The sequence below is a fragment of the Ictidomys tridecemlineatus genome, chromosome 2 (assembly GCF_052094955.1).
Source record: "Ictidomys tridecemlineatus isolate mIctTri1 chromosome 2, mIctTri1.hap1, whole genome shotgun sequence".
Classification (NCBI taxonomy): Eukaryota; Metazoa; Chordata; class Mammalia; order Rodentia; family Sciuridae; genus Ictidomys; species Ictidomys tridecemlineatus.
In genome coordinates, this window is record NC_135478.1 from 211,926,785 (window position 1) to 211,945,090 (window position 18,306).

General features: G+C 34.0%; 1 protein-coding gene across 1 annotated transcript in view; it reads left to right on the forward strand.

Annotated features, from left to right (window-relative positions):
• Positions 1-18,306, forward strand: part of Agbl3 (AGBL carboxypeptidase 3) — a 72,502-nt gene that overhangs the window by 31,021 nt on the left and 23,175 nt on the right. Inside the window, exons 11-12 of the mRNA XM_078027880.1 lie at positions 5,888-5,942; positions 12,420-12,477. Coding sequence (XP_077884006.1) covers positions 5,888-5,942; positions 12,420-12,477 — 113 coding nt within the window. The remainder of the gene's footprint in view (positions 1-5,887; positions 5,943-12,419; positions 12,478-18,306) is intronic.

Sequence of the window (18,306 nt, forward strand, 5' to 3'; positions counted from 1 at the left end):
CAATAGCAGCTGAACCATTTTGCGTTCCCACTAACAGAGTGCAAGGGTTCTGATTTCTCTACATCTCCACCAACAGTTGTTGTCTTTTGTTTCTTTAATAATGGCCATCCTAACAGGTAGGAGGTAAAATTTCTTTGTGGTCTTTATTTTCATTTCCCTGAATACCTGAGTACTTTTCATATGCTTGTTGGCCATTTCTCTCTTTTATTTTTTAGTACTTATTTTTAGTTGTAGTTGGACACAATGCCTTTATTTTATTTATTTATTTTTATGTGATGCTGAGGATCGAACCCAGGGCCTTGGGCGTGCTAGGCTAGTGCTCTACCGCTGAGTCACAATCCCAGCCCCCTTGTTGGCTATTTCTTTGTCTTCCTTGTTGAAATGTTTATTCAAGTATTTTGCCCATTTTGGTGATTGGATTTTTTTTTTTTTGTAACCCCCTCTTAGGGCTGGCAAAAGGGAAAGGCCACTACAATTGGATCCAGTTAAGGCCGAATACTATCTTTTGAAAATGGAAGGGTCGGTCCCCTTTCATTCTTCTGCATGTGATTATCCAGTTTTCCCAGCATTATTTGTTAAAGAAACTATTCTTTCTCCCTTGTATATCCTTGATGCCCTTGTTGACTATCAGTTTATCATATATGGGCAAATTTATTTTGGATCTCTAGATTCTATTCCAGTGGTCTACATGTCTGTAGCTTTATTTTAATATAATTTGAAATCAGGAAGAATGATGCCTCCATCTTTGTTCTTTTACTAGATAGTAAATGGGTTAAATGTAAAGTTAGGTTGTTTAATTGAGATCATTATCGCGATTGTTTGTCACAATAATTTCCCCCAGTACTGCTTTTGCTATATCCCATAAATATTGGTATGTTGTGTTTTCAATTTTGCTTTTCTTTAGGTATGTTTTTAATTCCTTTTTGACTTTTTCTTTGAACCAATGATCATCCAAGGGTGTACCATTTAATTTCTATTTATTTGTGAATATTTCAGTTTTTCTTCTGCTGTTGATTAATATTCCATTCCATTGTGATCAGCATGACACTTGGTATGATTTCAGTCTTCTTAAATTTGTTAAGACTTGTTTTATGATTTAATATGATCTGTTATGGAGAAAGTTCTTGTGCACTTGAGAAGATGTATATTCAACTGTTCTGTGTATATCTATTATATCCATTTGGTCTGTACTATCATTCAAGTCCTCTATTTCCTTATTGATCTTCTGTTTGGTTGTTCTATCCATTATTAAAAGTGAGATATTAAAGCCTCCTACTATTATTATATTGCTATATATTTCTCCCTCTAGTTATGTCATGTTGCTTTTATATATTTATATTTTATATTATTTATATATTTATATAATCTATATATTTAAGTACTCTGATATTAAGTGTATATGTTTATACACACAAGTTTTGAAGGATATCTGTGTATCCATCATATCTTCCTGATAGATTAACTCTTTTATAATTATATAATGTTCTTTGTTTTTTTGTAATCATTTTTAGGTATGTTAAAATTTTAATGTCTTTACAATAAAATAGTATAATGTTAGTAGGCTAGACAGAAATTAAAAGAATGTGTGTGTGTGTGTATATATATATATATATATATATATATATATAAACAAGAAATGATTGCTACATACACAAAGTAAAAGATAAACAACAAATGGAAAATTATAAAATAGATGAACTGATAATTCACAAAGGAGAAAAATTTTTAAATAATATATTAAAAGATACTCAACCTTGCTATTAACCAGGGAAATGAAATAAAAAACAAAATATCATTTCAATCATCTCGTGATAGTTTTTGACCTAAAGTCTACTTTGTCTAATGTAAGTATAGCTACCCCCATTCCGTTTGGTTACTATTTGTATAGGATATCTCTTTTCTATGTCTTTACTTTCAGCCTATGTGCGTCCTTAAATCTAAAGGGAATTTTTGTAGACAGCATGTAGTTGGGTATTATTTTTAAATTCATTCAGTCACTCTGTATCCTTTGACTGGGGGAGTTTAACCCATTTACATTTTAATTATTGATAGGGAAGGATTTACTGTTGAAATTTTGTTCATTGTTTTCTGTTAGTCTTATAGTGTGGTCTTTCCTCTCTCCAGATTCTTTTTAGTGCTATTATTACCCATGGAGAACTGACACTGTTATAGAGATGACATAAGAGGGCTATAATATTAGTGAATAAAAAAGTACAAAATTCAAAGCTAAGGAATATTATTGGAAGAAGGAAAGCATTAATTTCAGAACAGTTTCTTTAGGAAAGATAAAACACTTTTTTATTTCTTTGTATTTCTTCATATTTCTACATTTTCAAATTCTGAAACTTCTACTGGTAACCAATACATTTGTTTGCAGGTATTATCATTTTGAACTCATGGATTTGTTTATATTTGACAGGTTCTAATCATTTTCAGTCATTATCATTCTATGTCAAATTTCCCCAAATCTGGTCAATAGAAGATCCTTTAAGTTGACCTGTGTCTTTTTGACATGACTGATAGTCATCATAAGATTTTTAGTCTCATTCTCTGCCCTACAACTGGTATGTACCATTTCTCCAAGAAATTTTGATTCCTTTTAATGATAAATATTATTTAGATAACATACATAGATAGTGGTTATTATTGCTATAGGTATTTTTCAAAGGTTTGAGTTAGGAAATAGTTTTTTGGTTTATTTATTTATTGTACCAGAGATTGAACCCAGGGGTGCTTAACCAACTGAGTCACATCCCCAGTCCTTTTTATTTTTATTTTGAGTCAGGGTCTCCCTAAGTTGCTTAGGGCCTCACTAAATTGCTAAGGCTGGCTTTGAACTTGCAATCCTCCTGCCTCAGCCTCCCAAGCCCCTGGGATTACAGATGTGCACCACTACACCTTGTGGAAATGGTTATTTTTAAGAGAGAAAAAATCATGAGCTTATAGTTATATTTCTAGCAAGAAATTTAAGATTGTAAGATTTAGTCTTCCTTGATTTTATGCTTGTACCTCATTTCTCTAATGCTAAAATTTTTCTATTAGTGCAGATATTTACTTACTTTATCCTACAATATACCAATAAAAATACCCAGTAAAATGAATATGATATAGTTTTAGATTTCTTCGTAATTCTTTTTAGACTTAATGTATAGATACTATATAAACTATATATTATATAGTATTAGTATATCATATACATATCACTTGGGATATGCAGCCAAAATACTACTTTAAATCATTAAAAAAGAAAAATGGCCAGGCACAGTGGTGCATGCCTATAATCCCAATGGCTCAGGAGGCTGAGGCAGGAGGATGGCAAGTTTAAATCCATTATCAGCAACTTAGCAAGGCACTAAGCAACTCAGTGAAACCCTGTCTATAAATAAAATATATGGGCTGGGGATATAGCTCAGTTGGTAGTGTGCTTGCCTCACATGAACAAGGCTCTGGGTTCAATCCCCAGCACCACAAAGAAAAAAAATATATATATATATATGAAAAAGGGCTGAGGATGTGGCTCAGTAGTTAAGTACTTCTGGGTTCAATTGCTGGTATCAAAAATAAAAGAAAAAATATATTTTTTTCTCTATATGATTATGCCACCAATTTGACATATAGTTAAGTGCCTTTTAAAAAAATTTTTAGAAATGATTTTCTCCTTTTGATTAATTTTTTTAATTATATAATATTTACATAAGACAATCCAATTTTCCTAAGTTTACTTTACTTATCCTTTCATTGTTTTATTTTGAAAATATGAATAAATATCTATGTATTTTTCCTATCCCTATACCTTTATATAAAAGATAACACACTACCTGTACAAGCTTTTTCCTGTATCTTGCTTTTTACACTTATTATATCCTAGAAATCAGGATATTTATTCCTGATGCATGGGACTTCACAGTATAGCTCTACTGTAATTTACTCTGTCCTCTATTGATGGGACATTTGAAAACTGCCTACTTTTAAATTGCTTCTAAATAAGGATAAGAGGTGAGATCAAATAAGATAATGTATAAAAAATTTTATAGCATAGTACTATAAAATACCATATAAGTAATATGTTTTAGCATGTGTTATATGTCTGGAATAGCTTTTTTAAGAGATTCAGGACTTTGGGTAGTTGAGAATTACCTTGCTTTTCTAGTGTAAATATGCTTATCTACAGGAGTTTGTAGAATGGTTTTTTGAGTTTATAGAATTATTCTATACTAATTATTTCTTTTTATAAACTTTGTAAAATCTGACAATAAAGAAAGCTTAGCCAGTTTGCAGTGGCACACACCTATAATCCCAGTGACTCGAGAGGCTGAGGCAGGAGGATTATAAATTCAAAGCCAGCCTCTGCAACTTAGTGAGGCACTTAGCAATTCAGTGAGACCCTGTCTTTAAATAAAGTATAAAGAAGGGTTGGAGATGTTGCCCAGTGGTTAAGCACCCGTGGGTTCAATCCCATTACCAAAAAAAGGAAAAAAGAAAGTTTCATTCTTGCATGTCCAGAAATATGACATGTGCTACTTATGAATGTATCCCCCTTTTCAAAGGGAACATGAAAACTTCAACATAATTTTTCTGGAGAAATGAAAATATTTTAAAAGGAAACTGAATTATTTAGCATACAGAAAGCATAAATCCAATCTGTGTTTAAGGAAGCAAGACCATAATAGTAGTGGTAGGCAAAAACATGTGAAGCAGACCTTAACTCTAATAAAAAGAATAATTGAACATTTTTAAAAAGAGAAAATAAACATAAGTACCTGAAGAAAGTTTATAACTGGACGTGAGAAACAAAGTAAAATAAATAAAATCCATTGAGTCTTAAATTGCAAGTGCAGATATGCAGTTTTTCAGATAAAACAAATTCTTTTTATAACTGCTGGGGAAAAATGTGTTTCAAAAACCTAAATAGAGAAAATTCTTTTATTTAAAAGTATTGATACTCTGGGTGTGGTGGCACATGCCTGTAATCCCAGTGACTCAGGAGGCTGAGGCGGGAGGATTGTGAGTACTGAGCCAGCTTCAGCAATTTAGCAAGGCCCTAAGCAACTAGTGAGACCCTGTCTCTGAATAAAATACAAAAAAGGGCTGGGGATGTATCTCAGTAGTTAAGCGCCCCTGGGTTCAATCCCTGGTACCAAAAAAAAGTATTGATGCATTTGATTTATAATGGAAATTATTTCTTTATAAAGTACAATATTTAGTGGTACTAGAACAGATAATATTTTATAATTAGGTTAGGAAATAGTAAAGCAAAAACAAGCTTTGAAAGTTATCCTGCTTAATGACAAAATATTTTCTAGTGCACATTCATTCAGATACTGCTGTAAATATGATAAACTAGCTATGCAATTACTTAGCCAGAAAGAGCAAATTTAAATAATAAGTAATAACAACATGCTTTAAAACATATGTATGTATTTACCTTACTTTATATATATGAAATGAAATGTACATATATATATATATATATATCTATTTCTAAGATGCAATCCAGAAAGTTCTGCTTCTTATTTACCAATCTAAGTATTTATCTACTTCTCTTGTCTTACTGCGTTAGCTAGGACTTTCAGTTTAGTATTGAATAGAAGTGCTGAGAGGGGCCCTGCCTGTTGTCTTCTCAGTCTTTGCACAAAAGCATCTAGTTTCTCACCACTAGCAAGCGCTCAATCACTGAGCTACATCCCCAGCCCCCACAACTCCCCACATTTTTTTTTTTTTTGGACAAGTCTTGGTAAGTTATCCAGGTTCGCCTTGAACTTGGAATTCCTCAGCCTCAGCCTCCCTAGTATCTGGGACTATAAGCATGTATCACTGTATCCAGAAACAATGGAAAATTTAAAATGTCACCAGAATATTCTATAAACTAAAATTATTATTTTTGTAGTAGCCGAGGCTCTGACAGTTCGGAATCCAATGACTCTCAGACATATCTTCTGAAGGTAACCTCTCAGGTATAATTAAAATTTTTTGCTTAAAATACAGATATGCTATTTAGGTTACTCTTCTTATTGTGGTTAACAGGAAAATTTTTGCAGTTATATAATTATTACATAATAACATTTTTTCTGATTATATGCATATCTTTAAATAATAGAAATTTTTAAAAGGATGGACATAATATCTTTATTTATTTTTATGTGGTGCTGAGAATCGAACCCAGTGCCTTACATGCACGAGGCAAGCATTCTACTGCTGAGCTATTATTGAGGCTTAAATTGCAAGTGCAAATATGCAGTTTTTCAAATAAAACAAATTCTTTTTATAACTGCTAGGGGGAAAATGTGTTTCAAAAACCTAAATATGAGAAAATTTTATCTGAATAGATAGATAAATCTAGGCCAGTAATAGAATTTTTTAACTTCAGAGTTCTTTTCCTCATGCCCTTCATAGATAATTATGGTTAAGATCTAGAGAGATTAAATTACTTCTCAAAACCACACCACTTTTTATTTAAAGAGGTGACAGCCTGCATATATCACCTGATTACGAGCCCAATATTTATTTACACATTGATTACTCAACTGCATATTGTGCTCCAACTACAGAGTTGTAGCACCAGGCACTGTCTATGTGTGGGGATAAAGCAGGGAACAAATGAGACAAAAATCTTTCCCTTTGTTATTTTATATTCAGGTTGGAAGAGACACACAATAAACAAGATAAATAAGTAAAATATATGGGGCTGGGGATGTGGCTCAAGCGGTAGCGCGCTCGCCTGGCATGCATGTGGCCCGGGTTCAATCCTCAGCACCACATACCAACAAAGATGTTGTGTCCGCCGAGAACTAAAAAATAAATATTACAAATTCTCTCTCTCTCTCTCTCTCTCTCTCTCTCTTATATATATATATATATATATATTTATCATATATATATATATATATATATATAAATCATGTTATACGGGGATTAGTCCCTGAGGTGGAAATTACAGAAAGAAGAATAATAAGGAGTTTAGGTGGAGATTGCAGTTGTGGAGGGGGTTACCTCCAAAAGAAGTGATTAAGGAAGTGAGAGAGCAAACAAGCAGATAGTATGTAAATTAGCCACTTTCTGCATGGCAAACAACTTCAAAATTTCAGTGACTTAAAATAAACTTACTTTTCACTGATGGGTCTGTCGGTTGGCTCCACTAGACTTGGATAGGGTCAACTGGTCTTAGCTTCAGGTTGAGTCCAGTGACATTTCATGTTTTTCATTTTCCTTTGATCAGAGATTATGCAAGGAAAAATCCATTGGTGAAAACCCAGTAAGTGGGAACCAATCAATATAAACCTGTTTATAACTACATTTTCTCCTGGCAACCATGTATCATATTACAACCACACCTGATAGCATATTCACTAACATTCCATTAACCATTATGTCGTATAACGAGGCCCAACATCAACAGATTAGTGAAGTATACTCCATCTATAGTGGGAGATGCCACAAACTTACAGGGTAAAGATTGGGGAATATGTATTCCTATTATAGAGGAATAATTGTTATTTCCAACAATCCAACATTCCAGAGTTCACCTTTTGGATATTTAGGGTAATCAGTTGTACTTCGTAGGAGGAAAAGGGTCAGGACTTCTCCTTCTTCTAGGAAGTAAGTCTTAAGATAGTTTTATGTCTGTATGTATACGGTTGTTGATATGTTGATTATATACTGATTTTAATATGAATATTTTTCTTAGATAAAAACCAAGAAAAAATGTCTGAAAACAAAGAAGGAAAGGAATTCTACCATGGCAAGCTACCAGAGTGCCAGAGAAGAGGTAAGACTTTATTAATGTGGTTGTTAAGAAGTTTTGTTTTTTTTTTAAATGAATGCAAGAGAATGGCAAGTTATTTTCTCTTATGCTTCTTATACCACAATTTTATACCAGGAAGGTTGATGATTAAAATTTTGCTCATCCTTGGCAGATGAAAGGCAGGAATTATTAAGGTGCCATATTTAAATTTTGTATTTATTTACCTAACTCTAAAAATATTTGAGGAAGTTTGCAAGATGCATCCATGACAGCAAGAAGAAAAAATTAAAACTAAGAAAAACTAAATGGAAATATAAGGGGAAAAATAGTGCTAAAATATTGACTTCTATGTGACAGTATAAGGAGCTCAACAAACCCATTTACCAGCAAAATTGTCAAATTCTACGAAAGAAAGAAGGAACAAGTATCTGGAATGGTTCAACGAATGCAAACACAAAAAACTATTTAAGGAAATTATTCAAATCCATTGAAAACAGCAAAAGCCTCCCATATTTTAATTCAGAGTCCTTCCTTCCCCATCTCTCAGCTCAATAAGACAGACTAGCTCAGCCAAGGAAATTGTACCCTTTTTTCCCACAGCCATTAGAAGGCTGCTTTCCCAAGACAGGCAGGATGTCAGTATTTTTATCCTGCCTCCAGCTACCTATTGCTGAGCTAAGTTCCAGGTAATTACAAACAAAAGGTGGGAGCTCCCTTCTACCCAGACCCTATTCAGGGGATGGAGGTTTTACCTTGAGTGCTACACCACTCAGGATACTTAGACCCTGATCACCTTGCCTTGGCTTGTAAAGTGGTGGTACCATATTAGAGAAAAACAAGTAGAGAGGCCTGTCTCCTACTGTGCAGCTCCTAAAGCAGTGGTAGTAGTCAGAAGACTGCCATTGTCTCTACCCCCAGTCTCATATCCAAGGCTTGAACATTTTTGCTTAGGTAGAAGAACCAGGCCAAAAAACAGATAGCTTCCTAATCTCTTCCCAAAAGAATTGGCTTCAAATGCAACATAGCTTAGGGTTCAAACTTAAGGACATTCTGAAAACCAGAAGAAATATGGTAGAAAGCAATTGAGAGAAGATTGGTGAATTCATTGCAGTTGTGAGCTAAACTGACTTGGAGAATAGACAGCCAGGAAGAACAACACCGCCTTCTGCAGCCATGCCCCCCTCCCTACAGTTACCACCTGTCAGTCTATTCCAACCAGGATGCACCTATTAGGTTACAGCTCATGTAATCCAATCATTCTACCTCCAAATATTCCTGCATTAACAGACGCTTTGGGGGAACACTTCATATCCAAACCTTAACATTTTTCCTCACCCAGTGTTAGCATCTGCCATAAATCTACTGGACACCATGAAACGGACACTGATACTGTCCACAAATCTTATATGTGAGCATTCATTTGTGCACCAATGCATGTCCATATGTGTACATATGCGTACAGTTTTATGTAATTTTATCACATTTATGCTGCAACTATAACCACATTCAAGATACAGAATTTTCCATCACCACAAGGCTCCCTCATGCCACTACTTTATAGCCATCCTTGTTCCCTTTCCACATAATTTTAACTCCCAGTATGTTAGCTTTTTGACACTGGGGCCAAAATACCTAACAGAAACAACATATAAAATAGGAAAAATTTCTTTCAGCTCACAGTTTCAGAGGTTTCAGTCCATGGCGCCTTGCTCTGGGCCTGAGGTAAGACACCGTGATGGCAGAGGGCATGGTGGAAGAAAGCTGGGACATGGTGGTGGGAGGACAAAATAAACCTTTCCAGGGCCACCCTGAGTAACCTGCTTACTCCAGCTAGGTCTCACTTCCCAATAGTCCATTCAGCTATTAAATGGATTAATCAACTGATGAGGTCAGAACCAATCATTGCCTCTAAGCCCCACTTCTGAACCTTGCTGTGTTGAGAACCATGCTTCCAACATGAGACTTTGTTGAACATTCCAAATCCAAAACAAAACACCTGGAGACCATCAATCTATTCTAAATTCTAGAATTACATTATTTCAAGAATGCTGTTTGAGTAAAATTTTAAAATTCTTTGGTAAACAAACCCTGTAATTGTTCTGTGTTATTTGCAGGTATGTGTAATATCCCAAGGATATTTATTTAGTTCTCATAAACACAGCCACATAGTGGTTTTTCTCATTTATCCAAGTTATATTTAATGCAAAATATGATATACTGCTTTATATTGAATGCGCATGTATTTGATTTATTTTTTGATTGGAGCTTTTAAAAACTGTTTTGAAATCATAATCTATATTTAATGTTGAATATTTTCAGATGGAAAATAATTATCATTTGGCCAAATACTTTTAGAAAGTTGCAGACCATTCTAAATTTGCCCATGATATAATAGGAGTTCATTAGTCACTACCTGGAATTTCTTTTCTAGTTATCATTGACAAAAAGAGTGAACAATTTTTAACTGAGGTAAATGACTGGAATTCAATGTAATCCATGATTCTGAGCTTACTATTTCTTAATTGTTTGCTCATAAGAACATCAATATATTCCTAAAATAATATTAGTAAGTTATTTTTTAAGTACTGTAGTTAACTTTATTTTCTACCAAGATACTTTCAGTCATTGATTTTGAAAAGTTTCAGCAAAAATCATTATAAATGACTATGGTTAAGAATCAAAGGTTATGTTTCAAGGATCACTGGCCTAGTGATATTTTTCTGTAGGGTGAGTATAATAGTTTATTATGGCTTGCACCATCATTTCTCTAAAGAGATGAGGTTTAGGGCTGGAGCTGTGTGGCTCAGTGGTAGAGCATGTATGAGGCCCTGGCTTTGATCCTCAGCACCACATATAAATGAATAAAATAAACAAATCCATTGACAACTAAAAAATTATTTTTAAAAAAAGAGAAAGAGGTTTAAAAATGACACCAAGAGTTCACTGAATGAAGTCTTATTACAAGTGAATTCTCATTAGCCAGACTTTACCACTTGTTTCACCAAATTCTAACAATTACATAATATTGCTAATTTTTGAGTGATTTTTCTCTAGAATATATAATTTTTTCCCCTCTTAATAATTAGGTTTTGGTTTTTACATTTTTACTCATTTCTATTTAGTGTCAATTTTTGGTTTTGCTGGCAGTCATAAATTATATCAACAAAGAAGTTGACTTTAGATTTTAACTCTATTTTATGTTTTTGTTTGTTTTGTGGGGTTTTTGCTTGTGGTTTTTTTTTAAGTTTTTTATTTTTTTTTTTAATTTTTTTTATCTTTTGGTCTGGTACTTGTTGGCCTTGACGACCACAATACTTTTTTTTTTATTATTATTGGTTGTTTAAAACATTACAAAGCTCTTGACATATCTTATTTCATACATTTGATTCAAGTGGGTTATGAACTCCCATTTTTACCCCGTTTACAGATTGCAGAATCACATCAGTTACACATCCACATTTTTACATAGTGCCATACTAGTGTCTGTTGTATTCTGCTGCCCTTCCTATCCTCTACTATCCCCCCTCCCCCCCTCCCCTCCCATCTTCTCTCTCTACCCCATCTACTGTAATTCATTTCTCTCCCTTGTTTTTTTTCCCTTTCCCCTCACTTCTTCTTATATGTAATTTTGTATAACAATGAGGGTCTCCTTCCATTTCCATGCAATTTCCCTTCTCTCTCCCTTTCCCTCCCACCTCTCGTCCCTGTTTAATGTTAATCTTTTTCTCATGCTCTTCCTCCTTGTTCTGTTCTTAGTTGCTCTCCTTATATCAAAGAAGACATTTGGCATTTGTTTTTTAGGGATTGGCTAGCTTCACTTAGCATAATCTGATCTTTGACACAGGGTTTTGCTAAGTTGCTCAGGCTGGGCTCCATCTCCTGGACTCCAGGGAACATTCTTCCTCAGCCTCCCAATAGCTGGGACATGTCCGGCTTCAACTCTATGTCGTGGTCTGTTTTGACTGACTAGTTGATATGCATTACATGTTGGCAAAATGTTTTCAATTCCTTCTTTCTTCCTCAAACACTTTTTGAAAATTATTTATAACATCCAAACATACAGATAAAGAAAAAATTTGGAAACATTTAAAATATTTTCATGGTCTCATAATGATTTGAAGACTCAACATCACAGTCACAATTTCAGTATAAGTCTCTTTGAGTACATGTGGGTCATACTGGCACCTCCTTTCAAGATAGAAAGCAGTATCAGCTCTTCATGCTCTTCTTTTCTCTGGACTTCTTTATGAGATTAAAAAAACTATTCTTCATCTGTTGTATATAAGCACAGTTTAGCAATGTTTATAGATTTTCATATAATTTTGTTTACTTTCATCCATTTCAGTGGTTCTAATTTAATTTAAATAAGCGATGTTATAACCACACTTTTATGTCTCTTTCTCACTATATATGTTCTATATAGAGTGGAAATTTTCTAAACTCCCTTTAGCATTAAAAAAAAAAACAAGATTTTATTTTATTCATTGATGTAAAAGAAGAGTCATATTGTAAAAGGTTCAGATTTCTGACATATTTCTGGCCATTTTAAACCTAAAAAATAAAATGAGAAATATTTTTTAAAAACCCATCATATCATAAATCATATAGGAAATAAAAATACCTCACTTTCATGTTTATAATATAGTATTGTCTTCCTTCTGATTCTCTATTCCATTAGGTTTATGGCAGAGAACATGTACTGCAAAAACACAAAGAATCAAATTCTGATGTGAAAGGTAATGCTCTGCTTCACCTATAAGTGATTGATTCATTTTCTCAACACAGTACTTTTGTGCCACAGCTCTGAGGTTGTGACCGTGTTTGGTACTAGAGGTATTAAGAAGAATAGGATACCATTTCTTTCCTGCAGGAGCTCATCTTTTAATCAGAGAAGAAAAACAAGTAAACAAGCACAGGTTACAGGTGCAATGGCAGGATTTTGTACAGGTCCCTAGGGAGCAGACAGAGCAGTGGTCAGTTACATGAGAAGACAGAGATGTTTGAGGGATAGCCCAAGGTTTTGAAAGGTTTTCCCCAAAGAATATAGAGGGATTTCATGTTTTAAAAACCATATTCTTCCTGAGATCATAGAGGTTGATCTCAGGAGAGAAATTAAATTAATAGACTGTTATTTGCTTCTGCTACAAGCCACTGTCTGATGTGAATCATTAACTGATACTCTAGCATCTCTGGTATTTTTTTCTTAATTTCTATTGTATTACCTTTAATTGTGGTTCTTTGGGAAAAAAATATAAGTAATACTTAATTTTATCCAAAATAATTGCTTAATTGTATGTGTATATCTATTAATGTATTATAAATATATACACCATACCTATTTCCAAAAAGGATTTTAAGTAACCTAAGTAAAATATGCATTGCATATATGTATATACAATACTCATATAATATCTATATTCCATATCCATATATCCATTGGAAACAGCAAATTAATTTAAAAGTAGAATTGGAGATAAAAACCACACCAAGGACACCAAGGAGAGAATTAAGTCTATTATAATTAATATAGTTAATTCACTTCAACTTTATTCTTTCTAGTATTTAGCAGTCATACAATTCAGCTTTTTATGTGTAACTTTTATATATGCTTTTTAAAAAATGTGATATCAAAAAGTAGAACACTTGCCTAGCAGGGATGAGGCACTGGTTTCAATCCTCAGCACAGCATAAAAACAAATAAATAAATAAGGTATTAAAAATATTTTTTAAAGTAGAAATAAAGATAAGTGAAAGAGCTAGGCACAATGGCACACACCTGTAATCCCAGCGGCTATGGAGGCTGAGAAAGGAGGATTGTGAGTTCAAAGCCAGCCTCAGGAATAGTGAAGCACTAAGCAACTCAGTGAGACCCTGTCTCTAAAGAAGATACAAAATAGGGCTGGGGATGTGTCTCAGTGGTTGAGTTCCCCTGAGTTCATTCCCTGGTACCTGCCCTTCCCCGCCCCCTGCAAAAAAAAAAAAAAAATAGATAAGAGAAAGAAAGTAAAAAATCTCATTTTAGGATATTTATTTGGGACCCTTTTCTGTATTTATATGCATAAACTTTGTGTAAATGACCCCTGGCATGTTAGGATTTAAGTCAATGCTTCAACATAGGAGAATATGAAATAGTCTTTTTGTTGGTATCCTGATTAATTTTATTTATCTCTCCCCTACTGCATCCTGAATCCTTTGCAATTAAATTTAGGACATCTCAGAATTTTTCTTTTATAAAAATATATTAAAAATCTAAGTAAATGATAAGACACCTCAGTGTTCATGGATAAGAAAATGTAATACTATTAAGGTGTCAGTATTCCCCAATTGACAAATAATGTACAATCCCTATCAAAATCTTAGTTACACAGAGCACTAAAGAAAGGATTGAAGAAAACCTCAGAAGATGGAAAGATCTCCCATGCTCCTGGATAGGCAGAATTAATATTGTCAAAATGGTCATACTACCAAAAGCATTATACAGATTTAATGCAATTCCTATTAAAATCCCAATGACATTCTTCATAGAAATAGAAAAAGCAATCATAAAATTTATTTGGAAAAATAAGAGACCCAGAATAGCTAAAGCAATCCTTAGCAAGAAAAGTAAAGCAAGAGGAATCACAAAATTATACTATATAGCTATAGTAACAAAAACAGCATGGTAATTGGCACCAAATAGACTTCTAGACCAATGGTACAGAATAGAGGATACAGAGATAAAACCACATAAATACAGTTATCTCACACTAGACAAAGGTACCAAAAACATTCACTGGAGAAAAGATAGCCTATTCAACAAATGGTGCTGGCAAAATTGGAAATTCATATGTAGTAAAATAAAATTAAACCTTTATTTCTCATCCTGCACAAAATCAACTCAAAGTGGATCAAAGACTTAGGCACTAGAACAGAGACCCTGCACCTAATAGAAGAAAAAAGTAGGCCCAACTCTCTTCATCATTTCAGCTTAAGAACTGAACCCCTCAACAAGACTCCTAATGCACAAGAAGTAAAATCAAGAATCACTAAATGGGATGGATTCAAATTTAAAAACTTCTTTTCCTCAAAGGAAACAATAATGTGAGGAGAGAGCCTACAGATTGGGAGAAATCTTTACCACATGCACCTCCGATAAAGCACTAATTTCTAGGATGTATAAAGAACTCAAAAAACTTAACACTAAAAAACACAAATAACTCAATCAATAAATGGGCTAAGGAACCGAACAGACACTTCACAGAAGAAGAAATACAGTTGATCAACAAATACATTAAAAAGTGTTCAACATCTCTAGCAATTAGAGAAATGCAAATCAAAATTAAGATTTTCTCTCACTCCTGTCAGAATGGCAATCATCAAGAATACAGTCAACAATAAATGTGGTGAGGATGTGGGGGGAAAAGGTACACTCATATATGTTGCTGGTGGGACTGCAAATTGGTGCAACTACTATAGAAAGCTGTATAGGGATTCCTCAGAAAACTAGGAATGGAACTACCATTTGACACAGCTATCCCACTCCTTTGTTTATACTCAGAGGACTTAAAATCAGCATACTACAGTAATGCAGCCATGTCAATGTTTATAGCAGCTCAATTCACAATAGCTAAACTATGGAACCAACCTAGGTATCCTTCAGTAGATGAATGGATAAAGAAAATGTGATATATATATATATATATATATATATATATATATATATATATTCAATGTAATATTACTCAGCTTTAAAGAAGAATGAAATTATGGCATTTGCCAGTAAATGGTAGAGTTGGAGGATATCATGCTAAGAGAAATAAGCCAATCCCAAAAAACCAAAGGCCAAATATTTTCTCTGATATGCAGATGCTAATTCACAATAAGGCAGGGGGTACTAAAGAATAGTGTTACCTTAGATTAGGTAGAGGAAAGTGAAGGGAGGGGAGGGGAGGAGATGTGGGGATAGGAAAGATAGTAGAACAAAACAGATATTATTACTTTATATATGTGACTGCATGCCCAATATGATTCTATAACATGTACACTTAGAAAAATAAGAAATTATATCCCATCTATGTATGTTATATCAAAGTGCATAAATGCATTCTACTATCATGCATAACTAACTAAAACAAATTAAAAAGGAAAAAAAATCTTAGTTACCTTCTGTACAGAATCTAACAAAGTCAACCTGAAATTGATATGGAAGTGCAAGGGGCCCAGAATTAATTTAAAAAAAAAAAGAACAACATAGTTCAAGAACTAATACTTCCTGATTATAAAACTTGCTAGCAAGCCATAGATATCAAGACAGTGTGTTACTGGCACAGGGTAGACATGTAGATCAGTGAAAGAGACTTGAGAATTGTGTTAGTCAGTTTTACATCACTTGTGACCAAAATACCCAACAAGAACTACTTAGAAGAGGGAAAGTTTATTCTTGCTCACAATGTCAGAGGTTCAGTCTGTGGTGGGCTGACTCCATTGCCCTGGGCCAAGATGAGGTAGAAGGTCTTGATAGAAGGACGTGGTGAATTAGCTCTTCTCTATTCATGGCAGCCAGGAAGCAGAGAGGAAGAAGGGGATACAGGGAAGATAAATCCTTTCAGGGTACATCCACAGTTACCCACCTCCTCCAGCTACCCCTACCTGCCTTGTTACCACTGAATCACTCCAATCAAACTAGAATGACTGAATAGGTTGCAGCTCTCACAATTTAATCATTTTATCTCCAAACATTCCTGCATAACAGGAACTTTGGGAGAACCCTTCATATGCAAACCATAACAGGAATATAGAAATAAACATATATTTATTATCACTGAATTTTCAACAAAGGTACCAAGACAATTTGGTGAGGAAAAAATAGTCTTTAATAAAAAGTACTGGGGAAAACTGGATTTCTACATACAAAAGAATAAAGTTGGAAACAGTACTTACACCATTAACCAAATTAATTCAAAATGGACCTAAATGTAAGAGCTAAAACTACTCTTAGGAGAAGAAAATATAGACTATTTAAATCATATGTACAGAAACATATGGTTTTTAGCTTCAATGTGAATAAACTTTGAAAATCATCATTTTTGTCCTATAATAAGAAAATATTAAATACACTGAAAATCAGTGACTTCTTGGATCCATCAGAGAACTGAGGCTTCCAGGAAAAGTACCACCCTGAAATGTCAACAGTTCATTTTTTATTTACCTGTGAATTAACCGTGGTGCTTTATATCAATCTAGTGCCAGTTCAATCTGAATGTGAACATCAGGTCCACATTTTCAGATAATGAAAAGAGAATAAGTACAATACCAATATCAGTTTGACCTCAGACATCACCAAAAAAAAGGGAAGTGGAAGGAGAAAGTTAAATGATTGTGTTATTTTTATGTCCTTTCAACTATAGATAGAAGAATAAAAGGATATATATAACTAGCTAACTAGTTAGGGAGATAATTTAGCATATTAGAGCATATAGTGTGATATACAGAATAGAATTTGGACATGTGTGTCAAGGAAGAAATCAAAATGTAATAGCATTGGTTTAGAATACTTAAAATGGAGTTGGGAGGCATAATTAAATCTGATCTCAGACACATCCAGAGCTAAACCTTTGATGTGGGCTGCAGGCATGCCCATCCCCCGATGAGAGTTAGTCAACAGAGTGGACCAAATATTGTTTGTTAACTTCTACTGACCTTTGATAGAATAGACCCAAACTACTCAGAGACTGAGACCACACCCAACTCTTTTTTTTACAAGACAGCTTAACCTTTGCCAGCACCATAATTCCTAACAAGTGACTAACAAGTAATTTTTAGCACCACCCCCCCCATGATTTAAAGCTACAAATATAGCCACAGTTTTATAAAATCCTGAAGCAATATTTTTGAGTAACAGTAACTAGAATTTTTGTTCCCAAGTGATCATCTTCCCTTTGGCTCCAGTAAACCATTTCTCCTCATAGGAGGTTTGTCTTGACTTGTAGGTTGACCTGGGCATCATGGAAGAAAAGAGCTATAAGTACATTGGGAGACTAAATCTCATAAGTCCAGGATGAGACAAGCAAGAACTAAATTAATGTATTTTCCCTCCCACAAAATACCAATTCTCTATCAAAAATAATAGCTGGTGGGATTGGGGTTTTAGCCTAGTGGCAGAGTGCTTGCCTAGTACTGGCAAGGTTCCGAGTTCTGTCCTCAGCCCTGCAAAAAAAAAAAAAAGAGAAAAAAAAATAGCTGGTGAATTCACTTGCGCATACTACAGAATGAATAGTTATCATCCATTTCCTTTATTGCTTGATGAAACAGAATAAAATGATGTTTCCTGATTCAGAGGTTGCCACTTACATACCCTGTGAGTCAACAAAAAGGAAATTCTGATGACAGATGTGCTGGTCTATTACAGTGTAAAGCTCATTTTATCAAATCCTACAACCAAAATGTTTTCGACATTTTACCAAGTAGTGCACTGAATCCTGGTAACAAAAAAGCATTCTCCTGGCTCTTATATATTTTGATTTGAAAAATGGGGTTTGAGGCAATCTTCACTTCTATGAAGATTTTAATGAAACCAAGAAAACTTT